A 13,720-nucleotide genomic window follows, 5' to 3' on the forward strand; every position below is an offset into this window, starting at 1 on the left:
GGAGCAGTTATGACAGAAACTTATTCAAACTCTGCTGTCGAATGTGTGATATCTCAGACATTTATAGCTGCTGCCAGAGGAAAAAATGTAAATTATAGTTATTCATATAATTGCCATTTACTTGCTACTGGACATATACAATGGCTGTATAGGTTGTAACGCAATAATTAACCAGAATACAGACCTGTTTATATACACAGCGTCTCCATATATATATATATATATATATTCAGGCTTAGAATCTAAACTACAACACAAAAAATAATAATGATGCCTGAAAAATACATTTAAAAAATCCTAATACATTTACTTAAATCCCATGTTGCAAAATATGAATTAATTAGAGTGGTGTATTTATGGAACTGCTTGCTTATTATCATCATGATTCAAGGCTTAATTTTTTTTATATATTAAAATGCTTTCGTTATAACATTAATTTCAAATATGTATGTGTACAATTAAAGTTAATGAGTAGTAGACAATAATTAGCAAGGCAGAAAAACGAAAGGACTAAATGGCCTAATTTAAGGATTAACAAAAAGGGTTTTTACCCATAGGTTTATTGTGACTCCATTATTTAAAAATATATTATGGGCAGGGAGAAACAGAATTTTTAATTTTTAAATGTTGTGAGAGTAGGGCTGAGGCAGAATAAACTAAAACTCACCAAGTGTTTTAACGAAGGGAAGCCTGGTGATTGCAGGATCCGTGTGATCAGCCCACACACAGCTTTACATCGACGCGTCAATCAGGCTATCTACAAGGATCCAGCAATTATCTGTAAATCTATAATGCAGAAATTATCCCATCAAAATAAACCAAGCCAAAAGCAATTAAGAAACGTCTTCATCATTCCTGGGGAGAACTGGATTTGAAAGATGGAATCAATTGAAATTATAATTGAACGGATAGGCCTTTTATTGCAAACAGATAAAAACACACACTACAAAGAAAACGGTTGATCAGAAATTGCTGCAGGTTGATTTTACGAGGGAAAAAAAGGCTGACATGTCAAGAGGTAGGATTTGATGTGTACGCTGCGCATGAAATGATGCTCTTATCTCAACTTGTACAATTAATCGGCCGATTTCCATCCCTCTTACAATGTTATTTATCCACAGAAGTTTTCATCTTAAACTTATTAAAAATGGTTCTGCAAATATGGTTTGCAAATTCTTTCTTCTCACAAACTTAATTATGCTATATTTCGCCAACATATTGTGTCCATTTTTCTTTACCCTCTTTTCATCTTAGGGAGAATTTTAACACCTGATGGAAAATACAACTTGGATCGCAACAAAAGTTTGCTCCATGTAAACACAGAAATCCATAACAAACGTCACATTTGAAAACACAAAATATTAAAACGGCACAATTTGATAGAATGCAAATGAACAAAACAGTCAGTATCCATCAGGTCTGGGGAAATCTGGGACTCTAAGCATAATGAACGCCATATTAAGCAGGAGGATCAGTTATTACAGAAAGCATTGGTACATTTGTCATTACTCTTGATAATCTACAATGTTTTTTTTATTTCTGTCATAGTTCTGAACTGCATTTTTTAAAACCATGCTGGATTAATGGTTTAAAATTGTAGTCCACAAAAGGTTCTCATTAATGAGATGCAGATGTTTTTCTCCAAATTCCTTACAAAAACTATTTGACTATTCCAGCAAAAGCATGTGGACGAGAGCATTGTAATGTTATTGACTAAACAATAAAATGGCATAAAACAACAGGCTGCAGATGTTATATTTATTAGCCTTTAATAGGAATATTAAAGGGAACTTCCAAAAAATATATACAGAAAATAAACAAAGTCAGTAAAAAAGAGTTTGAATACAGTCTTACAAAATTGAAAAAAAAGCAAACTATTAGGAAAAGAGCAATGTCACACAAAATACTGCAACACACCGCGTTGCTGAGTGGCTTACTATTCAAACTCCAAGGATACAAACCTGTTACAAATATTTGCATGTCTTCCTCTTCATTGAAGTCTTGATTAAAGAAAATTGTATTTCACCTTTAAATAAACCCTCCGAAAGTAAAAACATGTCGCAACCAATAAGACAATCAGCATTTAGACTCTTTTATAATAATATCATTTTTCTTTTCTGGCAGCTCTGGGTCACATGACTCACAGCTGCTGATTCAAATCTCTGCCAAAGCGAGAACGCAGACGTATAAGATCCCACCTGCACATCTGTCAGGTATGGGGCATATGTTAAGGGTAAATAATAACTGTAAAATAACTGAAAACACTTTTGGTACTTGTCCGTGATTGCTGCGATTACTCCCAAAGAGTTCTTGGTTCTCAAAGTATTTTCAAAACCTTTCATAGGCTGTGTATAGTCTTTATAGTATCTGGTGTGGAGTCAGTTTGTGTGTAGATGGGGGCTGAAGTGTGTCGACGGAATGGGGGCGGGGGGGATCTCCAGAATGAGTGGGATGGGTCATCTCCTAAACCTGCGGAAGGGCCTGCTCTGGTTGTTGTGTGATTTAGAGTAGGGCTCCCAGCGTTTCCTCTCTGGCGGTTTGTTGTAAACGTAGGCCGACGGGCCCGAGTAGTCATCCTCCGGATTCTCGTCCATCATCTGGAGCTTGGCCTCGATGGCACGGATCTTAGCACTCGTACTAGAGGTAAAACACAAAAATAGAAAAAAGAGGAGAGAGAGAGAGAGAGAGAGAGAGAGAGAGAGAGAGAGAGCGTGAGAGAAAGAGAGAGAGAGAGAGAGAGAGAGAGAGAGAGAGGTTAGCTGCGAGGCTGAGGGGAAAATACCAGAGTGGGAGCTGAGGGCCGGACTGAGTGATGGACAGATCTTGGCTCTCGGCTGAGGGGAAAATGAGAGGAGGTATTAGCACTCCTAGGAGAGGGAGGGATAGATGCAGGGGGGGGGGGGGGGGGGGCACAAGCAAGTGATTACTGTGCTAAGAGATAGAGGAAAACTTGTATCTCAACGGTGGAACAGAATTTTGAGGAGCAAGAGAGAAAGATTACAGAGCAAGGGAGAAGAAGAGAGACTGAGGGAAGCAGGGTAAATAAAAAGGGAAAAGGGGGAAAGAGTGTTTATACTTCCTCTCCTGCGCTGTGAGGAGTGAGGGATTTTGAAGTTTACAATAGAACTGGAGTGTGGAGACTTTTTAAACGAGTATCTTTATAGCTGATAACTTGCTACACATATGGGATTGTCTCAGAGTTGATGTTATAAGCACAAGAGGCCATTAACAGACTTCAGTGCCATTTGACTGGCACACTTGTTGATTCAATGTTTCAAGTGTTGGTCCGGTTGTACTCGGATGAACTCAACTTGAAGTGCCATTTGTGGTGAAAGCAATAAGTTCTCCAATAATGATTTCAGGGAACAAGCTTGAGTTTGTTCTGGTAGTCCCTAAAGTGACCAGAAACTACATCCACACTCAGCTGTCTAAATCGGAAAATGACATGAACACAGTTTGATGTCCTTCCAAGATGAAACACCAAAACACAAAGTAAAATAGGTACATCTTTCTTATGTTATTTTTATATAACATCTAGTAAGGATTTGGACAGACAGACCAGTTAGTTGTCAGGTAAGCAAATTATTAAACCTCTGTTGTTGTCTCCACCATGGTATTAGGTGTTTCACAATCAGATGGACAGTGAAGTAATTAACATATTTCTGCTTCTGCTGTTAGACAACTGGACAAAAGAAAGCTACTAGACCAATAAGCCCACAGTGATCAGTCCTTCTTTGATCGTTTTTTGTTGGAAAAGCAAAAAACTGTGATTTAGTTGACTCAACTTACTCTGGGAAGAATTCAAAAAGGCAAACAACTTCAGAATAGCAAACTAGGAACAAGGGTGTTAACTGTGTTTTGTACCAACCTGAGGTGGTTGGCACTTACGGGTCCATCGTCTGCCCCCCCGCTGCTCGATGGCTCCAGGCTCTGAGGCATCGTCTTGTCATTACGGAAACCTTCAAACCTCTGGTGACAAAACAAAATGTCCCACACAAACAGTGATGGAAACATGGAAGGACGGAAAGATGGAGAGAGACAAAAGGGTAAAATAAGAGAAGAGCCTTATGCAGGGACACAGAGACGCATGGAGAGTCGCAGCTAAACACAAAAACATGAAGTTACTGCATCACAAGTGATTTGAAAGATTAGGACTTCAAATGGATCATATAGTAATGTGTTTTCAGCACATTTGGGTACAGTCACACCTGGTTTTTTAAATATTTTAGAGGAACAGTGCCACGTAATGAGTAGAAAAGGAAAACATCCTGTAAACCAGACATTTACAAACCATCAGAGCTCCTAATAAACACTGACAGCCGTTCTCTGGAGGGCCAACTCCAGCTTCCTCCCAAAACATCAACATTATTAAAGTGAAGTATTGATTTTGTTTGTGTCTGCTCCAACAGACAGTAACCGAGCAGGACTGTGCGTCCAGCTCATAATCACACCCTGAGGCATGAGGGAGGATAAAGAGGGAGCAGCTGAAGAGCAAAAAGCAACGTCTGCACTCATTCCTTTCAAAAAACCACCTTCCAAACATCTCCACCAGCCAACACAGAACTCTTGAAACCTGTGAAGAAAAAAAAAAAGACAAAAAAAAAGACATGATGGGAGTGAGGAAACTGTGATGATGTTGGTGCAGCAGCTGCAGCCATTTGATTAGAAGTCAGTTGGTGTGAGTATCATTTAAATCAGGTTACACAAATATCTAACATATTGTTCATGAAATAAATAACACGTATGGCCAAGAATAGGTCGAAAACAATGGCCGCTCCATCAGCCAGGACCCTTCCCTTCCACATATTACTAAAGGCATGTAGATCAGGACATACTGAATCTGAACAACAGCCAACGCGTAAGTAAATAGAGAATGAAGTTAAAAATACTTCTTGTTGTTGTTCCAGTTGTGGTACTTGTATTGAATAACCTACACTCTAACAAGACGCAGCTACTTCAGAATTGAAAGCTTGATTAAGGATTGAAATAAGTGTTTAATGTGTTTTTTAGAGGGTTAGAGGTGATGACAGTTTCACATACCATGAATATGACAAGCATAACACGCAACTTTGCTAAAAGGTGTATGTCTAAATATATCATTTGACATTAATGCATAAGGACACAGTTGTTTAACCGTTGGAGAAGCAGATGGTAAAAGAAATGGGTGTTTGAGATGAGTTTGGAAAAAACACTTTCATCAACGTGAATTCATCTTTTTCAAAAGCTAAGTAATAAAGTCAAGATGTAAGACTGGAAATGACACATCAACTCCTAACGTAAGCTTTCTCTGACTCACTTATCCCAGCAATCCACCTCTGGGTTGGAAAGAAAGGCACTAAAAACCATCTATCACTTTCAAGCTGGCCCCAAGTGGGGAAATTGCTCTAATCTGACATGCGTGTAACTTGCACATCTTATTTCTATATCCCAAAGCAGCACAATCACAGATGGTGTCAGACAATGAGAGGATAGTTTTGATCTAGCTTGTGAATGCATATAATGGGATGAAATGAAGCATTCACCTTCATCAGCTGGGACAACGACCAGAAAAGGGTTGGTCCACAGGGGAAAGCTTGACAGAAACAAATCCCTTCGTGTGATGCACCTTTGCTAACATCTGGCTGATGTGTTTGCAGCATCATATTAACTATGTGTTGGATTTGAGCGTGCTTTAAAAGACCGTAACACAGATTTTGACAACCGTGAACATCTTATGGCTAATTAAAGATTAGAGTCCACTTGCAGGTGTAAAGGAAGAACCTGCATAAAGTGTCCTCATCAGACACCATGAGTAAGGCAGTTGAATTGTTTTGTATAGTGTCACGATCAAACAGAGTGATTGTACATTTGTGATCATTTATTAACACAAACATTATAGGTATGTAACGAAATAAATGACCCGCTAAAATTACAAAGTTATAAATAAGTTTTGACCAATTTTATCCCACTATGTGTTGTCTTTGAGGCGGCAGCATTGACCGTGACCTCCCCCTACTGTGTGTGTGTGTGTGTGTGTGTGTGTGTGTGTGTGTGTGTGTGTGTGTGTGTGTGTGTGTGTGTGTGTGTGTGTGTGTGTGTGTGTGTGTGTGTGTGTGTGTGTGTGTGTGTGTGTGTGTGTGTGTGTGTGTGTGTGTGTGTGTGTGTGTGTGGGGCGTGATTCATCTCTATTCAGGATATCCCTTCACCCATTGCCACTAGGCGTTCTATTGTTAAGACACAGCCATAGGTTGAGCTGGGATCGCACTGCCCTCCATAAACTGATACTGCAGTGGCAATGTCCAAATGTAAATAAAAAGATACTTATTATCTTTTACTTTAACACGGACTGAAACCCAGCATTCCATTTGAAGAATTATTGGTTATTTATAATCATATTTCCAGCGTTATATCAGACAAAAAGCTGTTTTTTGTATTATTCTTTTGTCATAAAAGCTGATGATATTCTTTTCTAATGCACACATACAATAATTTACTCTTCAGCCGCAGACACAGAAGTGCCTCACTGCACTGAGCCTTCAGGGTGTATAAGATTTTCAGTTGAATACAAAATAATTGAGTTTGACACTTACCCTCACCTGTGCATGTGCCCAGCGCACAACTAGCTTCTTAGACAAAGCTAGCTTCCCATTTAAACACTGGATGGCCCTCTCTGCCTCCTGCCGACAGACACACAGAGGAAAAGATGAAGGGGTAAAGGAAAGGAAGAACCATTATGATTAAAAATCAGCCTTGATGACTGCACCCGAGTGCTTAAATAACTAGTCTTCACAATAAAGAGATGGCAATAATAGAGGATGATGACGATGTGCCACTCTGACTAACGAACCTGTGTGTGTCTCTGTTGTGTGTTTGAGAAGCAGTGTGACAAAGGCAGTCTAATCAAATGAGTAAGTGGCTCTAATATAAATGATATTAATGAAGTACTTTTTCTGTATGTGCCTCAGTGTGTTTGAGCGAGTAAGATAAACACACATTTCCTCCGTATGTTGGGAGGGCTTTATATCCCACTGATGGACACTATCGGTGGAACGAGATGCTTATCACGTTCCCCAGGCTCACTCCAAAAACAAATAAAGCCAGTGAAGCCAAGCGGCTCCTTCAAAGTGCTTTTTTTAAGAGTAACGGTCCACTTCAGTTAGACACATATTCAGTTCCTGACTGCTAGGAGATGACGTCCAATAGCTTTCTCAGGACTTTGAGTAGGGGGATCATTATCACAATCGATAAAGGGAATTCCTTTGATAAAATGTATTTGACTGAGTGGATTTGAGTGGATGTGCACATTTTAACAAAGAGAGAATATGTAACAACGTGTAAGTGAAGAACCTTGACACAAATATGCAAACATGACATAATCTAGTCAAAGTCTCACTTGCCTTATTCATTTGAGTAGACACACTGGTATATTGCCATACTGTCATTATTGACTAATAGCAATTTTTATTCAAATGATTGGCAGATTTCAATTTTTTTTTCAAGGGTATATCACCTTAAATGACAGCTGTTCCTATGTATGAAGCATACCGATTTTATAACACACTCATATTACAAACTAGGGCTGCTCAATTAAACGTATTTTAAATCGCGATTACTATTATGGCTTGCAACGATTACGAAAACAACGTAATCGAAATAAAACGATTATTTTTGTATTATTATTATTACTTTTTTATTTTTTAATAATCTTTTATTTTTATTGGTTTTTCAGTTGAATTACACTTAAAGTTCTGGGTAATCGACTGTTAAAAACATACTGTTCACATTTCTTTTTTCTCCAATAAATGGATGTTTTCAAGGTCAATTAATAATCGCAATTACAATTATTGACCCAAGTAATCGAGATTAGGATTTTTGCCATAATCAAGCAGCCCTAGTACAAACCATCAGTTTACAAAATGACATACTGCGGCAAAATGTTAATGATATAATTTGGATCAAATAAAGATTTTGCGTGTACCTCTCTGGTGTTGAAGTTGACAAAGCAGTAGCCCCGTGGCTGTCCCTCCAAAGGTCCAGACTTATGAAACAGGAAGTCAAACTGCTTCACATGGCCAAACTTCTCCAACAATTTCACCAAGTGATACCTGCCAAGAGAAGAGTCACGTAAGAAATAGCAGAAAAGGTCAAAGAAAAACAGAACATAGGAAAGAGAGAACAAGCTTTTATTCAGTCAAATGTCAAATGCCCTAACCATAATGATCAACATAATGCACGTTATATATTTAAGGTAAACCCTATGAACCCACACAGTACATCAGGTCTGCACTGTATTTGCCAGTCTGTGAATCTGTCAAGGGGCTAATGAGAATGACAGCCTGTTCTCCCTGTCACCTTTTTAGCAGCAGGCCGGCTGGTGGGGCAGCGCAGTGACAGTAAATCTCTCATTGAGACAATGCTGAGGATACAGTAGCCGGACAATGAGGGAATAAAAAAGAGGAAGCCTCAAATCCCTCCTGAGCACAGGCTCTGCACAAACAACATCCACTCACTGTGTGGGACCGCAGGCCTGCGAGTGAACATAGATGTTTTGTCATTGAAGAGCTATGCGGCGTGTGAGAGGACTCGGAGGTTCGTGTGTAACGGACCACTGGCAGCCATGGGAAAAATATTTCTTCAGACAGAAAGAGCAATGAGTTCAGGGTCACCTGTTCACTATATACACTGTCTTATACCTAAGTGCTACTGAATGGTTACAACGCTAGCTGAGCAGCATGTGCTTTAAAATAGCATTACTTGTCAAAGCTCTTGTACATCAATGGTAGTTATATGTGCAATACTCTTAATCTTGAGTCGGTAGAATAATGGATCGTCTGAGGCACATTCTTCCATCGGAAAGGCAACACCAACTATTCTTTCCATCAACGTTTAATCTGACATTATGATAACCACACGTTTTTTTAATACTGATACAATATCAAAAACCAGCAAATGTCCAGACCAGAAAATGTCAGAGAGGCTCAATAAATGCTTTAAATTATTTATCAATCCTCAAAATTGTTGCTGATTAGGATTAATTGATGAATCATGTCATTCTGGTGTCTCTGACTGGGCAAACACTTGAAGCAGAAACAGTTCTTTAGAGAGCACACAGCACCTTCCTGGTTGATTAGTCATTCAAACGCGTTCGTCATGTTCTTGAGGTAACGAGAACTACTGGAGAGAAAAAATCCTATAACTTGGTTGTTCGTTGGCAGAATCTGTTCAAATATGTATCACTTGCCTAATTTAGTTAATATGACTGATGGAGAGAGATACTTTTGACACACATGATCATTCACTTAAGACATTTTTTTTCTTGTCATCTTTCGGAAGAACCCAGGTGCTTTCACTAAATGTGCTGGCTCTGTATCCCTGCAGGTATTGACAGTGTGACAGTGAGCCAGCATGCACAATACGAGAACCCGGAGACTGAGTTAGCTGTGATCAATTTGAACCTGTGCTTTTCCTACAGCCAAATAGCAACATGACATAGAAAAAAAAAGGGCACATGCAATAAAAATAACTGATGACAAACAAACAAAATAAATCAATGAACACCTATTTTTGTTATTTATTTTGGTGCCTTTAACTTATGTAACTGTCCAGGCCTCACAGTGACCCCGGTTGGAGTGGGACTGATGCTCGAGCCTATTATTGTTTAGTCGTTTGTTATTTGTATTGCAGGAGGGTGGTTTGTTTTTCTGCGTGCTTGTGTGTGCAATTATGTGTATGACTGGGACTCAACGTGAGATACAGAGGGTGAACTGTGCGCTCAGCTACAGGTTGTTCTAATGTCCCCCCCTCTATGACTCCCTAGAGGGCTTTAGGCAAAAGAGAATTTCTGCTTTTCCCAGACAACACCCTCCAAGCGTCCCATGTGAAGGTGACTCCTTCAGCAGTAGTAATGTACATATAAATCCCAGTTTAGAATATTACGTATGAAACCTTTTTGCATTTTTACACTCAAATAATTTGCCTTTGCTCCTCTGGATCTCTGAAACACTGATTAGGAAAATAGAGAGGCATTCATTTCAGTTGAATGCAATGTTGTGATGCAAGACATACTGTCTTTTAAAAAAGCTACATAATGCAATGTTTGTACATATGTGTTAATATGTGACAGATCTGAGGGCTTACACTCGAAGAACACTTTTGGATGCTCACGAGCTGAACCACAATGGACTGCTCCTCCTGGGGGCTGTTAAAACCACCGGAGGAAGAGGAGGAGAGGGGGAGGAAAGGGAGGGAAAGGTGGGGAGAGGGAGAGTAAAGTTCACAGAGGGGATGTTGACGGCAGGGTGAAAGGTGGGGGAAGAGGAGGAAAGGCCAAAAGAAGAGAGGAGGTGAGGAGCCAGGTAGGAGGTAAGAAGCAAAGAAAAGAAAGGAAGGAAAAGGGGTGGGTGAGTCCAGTCCAGAAAAAGATAAGGGCAAAAGGTTCAGTCCAGAAAAGAGCAGCTCAGCGGGTAAAAAGTGAAGACAGGACGAGGATGGGGGAATATTTTCTGGCAACTGAAATATCCTCATGAAACATGGCTGCAATATGAGTAAGGTGAGGGTTATAAGTCTGAAAAATCCTGGTTTTAAGCAACTTAAAACGTAACAAGAAGACCAGGGAACAGAAAGGGAGCCGCTGATGGATTACCACTAATGAGAAGTTCTCTCTCAGAGCAGCCAAAAGCACAAAAACATGAATATGTGCTGAAAGCTCCAGTTACACTTGCTGTGTCTCTGCTCAGTGCACTGACAAAGAAATCTGACTGGGTATGGGATGTAAAGAGACAGAAATGGAAGACTAAGAAAGTTGACAGGCTTGGAATAGATCTTTGCCCAGGTGTTCAAGCTATGAGCGCAACAGGAGTTGTTTATCCTTCTAAGACTACTGAGACATTGGCTGTGTGCTTATATATGCTAACACACAAACAGCACAATTCCTTATTTTGACAAGGGACACATTACACATGATAAACAACCAGTGCAGAAAAACATACTTATATTATTTCCTCATCAACTATGACATGTTGTGAAAAACTGCAATGTTTAACATCTTCACACTAAGTGTTTCTGCTTCGTTATATAGAAAGAACATTATGTTAAAATTCAAATCAAGATTAAATGACTGAGTAGCAACCAACTTTTAATACGGCATTTGATGTCTTTAATTACCAAAAAGAAACTTCCAGGAGAAACAAAGTGTAATTAACTAATCATGGCCTCATATATTCATAATCAGCACCTTGCATTTTAGATCTGCATGCTTCCTCTGCACTGAGTTTTGGTTTAACTAAGCAGGACAAACACATGGGGCATTACGTATGCTACACAGGAGCTAATTAATCTTCCCAATCAGCACCAGGGGCCATGGGCATTCCTCTTGTTTTCCCTCCATACTGTGAAGTAGTTGGCTATTTAGGGAGAGCTAGAGCAGAGTAGGGAAAGGGGAAGGAAACGCCTGTCTAGACGCCCACCAGAGCTGCGGCCCATACATTCTCCAGCAGCCCCCACAGACGCACCCCTCACCCTGAACATCTACCTTCTTTGCTCCATCTCAATATATGTAAAGGGACTCTCAACACTCACATTTTGCACATTCAGACGCTCAGCTGCTCTCACAAATGAAACATATGATGTAGTGTAAATGAGACACATTAATAATAAATGTACACAGACACCTCAGTGTGTGGGAGCACCACTAACAGCTGCCACCCAAACACCAACTGTGTACTTAGATATGACCACACACACACACACACACACACACACACACACACACACACACACACACACACACACACACACACACACACACACACACACACACACACACACACACACACACACACACACACACACACACACACACACACACACACACACACACACACACACACACACACACCACCACCACGTTGACACAGAGAGAGTAAACAGGGCAGGTGAGTGAGGAATGATGGCTGCTCCTTAGCAGAGCAGGTCTCCACGCCTCGCTGCCTCTCTTTCACACACCCAGCCCTGTCTGCTCAGTCTCAGCCTGCGACACACACATACTACGCGACCAGTTAATCAATCATAAACGTGCACACAATGCATTGCCTCTCTACGAGGCAGAGCCAGGCAAGTAAAAAAGTAATGTCTCCGGTTCATAACATGGACCGCCTTACACCTCAAATCCAAAACTGAGGTTGTTTTTTAATTCAGCTGGCTTTTTTGCGCCCTTTCAGTGATATACAGATTTGTTTTTAATTCAAATAATGTATATTAAAATGTGATGATAAGGTATTTGTACTGTCTCACTTGTGGTTTCAGCTCTAATTTAATCTGAAGACAGATACTTTACAAAAACGTTGGAAGAAAGTGGATGCCTGAATTTAACCAGGAGTGGATTCACTCACTCTGTAATTTTGGGATCTATGTTGCCGATCCACAAGCGGTTTCCGTCATGGGCCGCACTCTCTGACATGATGGAGGCATTTTCCACTGTCTCTGCCGCAGACGTCATGGGTACTCTGTGGGAGGCAGGAAGAGAAGACAGACAGATTAGGAATACAAAAAAAGTCAGGGCTAACTTTTATGCATTATTTGTCAGATACTCAGCAGCCATTTAAGTTTTTAATTGGGAGACAGAAATGTTGCCTTACAGAGTAACTACAGTGTCTATTCTATTCTATACTAATTATATATGTGTGTATATATCTGGTACTCCATGATATACGCTGGTTAGGTCAAACTGATCAATTAACATAACCGAGTAATGTAGACAGTACATTGTGAATAACACAGTAAATAGGGTTATACAATCTGATTAATTTTTTTCCAAAAAATAAGAAAGTCAATCATCACTCAGTTGAGTTGGATAGATTTATTTCCTTTTTGTGTATTTAATAGGCATATTGTTTCAAATGTAACCAACATGTTATATCGTAGCATTATTTTCAAACAGTGCACTTGTTTTATTAAATATGAATTGTATATCTATACATATCCTACAGTATTCATTTTGATAACAATTAGGAAATGTTGTAAGGTGACTTTATTGACAGTGTCAGGCAAACAGTTGGTTATTTAAACATAATACAAAGGAAACTCAAGGTTTCCACTTAGGAAACGACGACTTGCTAACATTACTAGCTAACGTTAGCTTAGCTAACCACAGGTTAATCGATTAACTACAAGTTATATTAACGGTATAAGATTGAGGTAGTTCAAACCGATCGTGTAAGGTTAAATTTATATCATTCATACATGTGGTGAGATCTTGAAGATAATCTAAATCTAACCACTAAACGGTTAATAGTCCGTTTAGGACGAGCAGTGGATTGCTAGCAGTTAGCTAGCTTAGATAGTATCACTTTACCTCGTCGATCTGTCAAACTTCCTCTTGGATGGCGACTCACTACTTAACCTTGATGTGCTACGGATCCCACCTTGGGAGGATTCAGTTACGTCAAAACGTAATACATATCATTTCAAGCTACTATTTAGGTTTTCCTCCCATAAAACTGACCCTAGATTAGCTAAATCGAATGATAAACAGTTGCCTTGCTATCGTCTCACAACAAAGGCGCAGGGTGATGCTGTAGTTTGTTTAACTGTCTGTGGAGTCGAGAGGAGGCACTCGTTTTAGTGTTGGGAGTTTCTCGAAAATCTCCCCTCATAATGGTTTGTACCTTCAGGCAGAAACTCCGTCCATTCGGTGTACCCTTTACAACATTTCAAGCGCACAACCGCCTCAAAGTGTTGGCGC

The 13,720-nt window shown here is 39.8% G+C and overlaps 2 protein-coding genes across 5 annotated transcripts in view; one reads left to right on the plus strand and one right to left on the minus strand.

The window, feature by feature from the left end:
* Window positions 1-5,178, plus strand: part of morn5 (MORN repeat containing 5) — a 28,626-nt gene extending 23,448 nt beyond the window's left edge. The window contains exon 5 of the mRNA XM_079658948.1: window positions 4,410-5,178. Coding sequence (XP_079515074.1) covers window positions 4,410-4,456 — 47 coding nt within the window. The 3' untranslated portion in view covers window positions 4,457-5,178. The remainder of the gene's footprint in view (window positions 1-4,409) is intronic.
* On the minus strand, window positions 901-13,560 carry rbm18 (RNA binding motif protein 18). 4 transcript variants are annotated; one of them, XM_079658942.1, is made up of 6 exons: window positions 13,331-13,560; window positions 12,369-12,482; window positions 7,958-8,084; window positions 6,576-6,656; window positions 3,869-3,969; window positions 901-2,637 (listed from the first exon to the last, which is right to left on the minus strand). In XM_079658942.1, exons 2-6 carry the CDS (start codon window positions 12,473-12,475, stop codon window positions 2,457-2,459), a joined length of 597 nt encoding a protein of 198 aa, XP_079515068.1. In that variant the 5' UTR covers window positions 12,476-12,482; window positions 13,331-13,560; the 3' UTR covers window positions 901-2,456. The 4 variants fall into 4 exon arrangements, 2 of the variants coding, with proteins under 2 accessions (XP_079515068.1, XP_079515067.1); XM_079658941.1 differs by having other exon boundaries at window positions 6,570-6,656; XR_013803945.1 differs by having other exon boundaries at window positions 2,590-2,637; window positions 3,869-4,573.
* Between the last annotated feature and the right edge of the window lie 160 nt (window positions 13,561-13,720).

Source organism: Notothenia rossii, assembly GCF_949606895.1.
Source record: "Notothenia rossii genome assembly, chromosome: 11".
Lineage (NCBI taxonomy): Eukaryota > Metazoa > Chordata > Actinopteri > Perciformes > Nototheniidae > Notothenia > Notothenia rossii.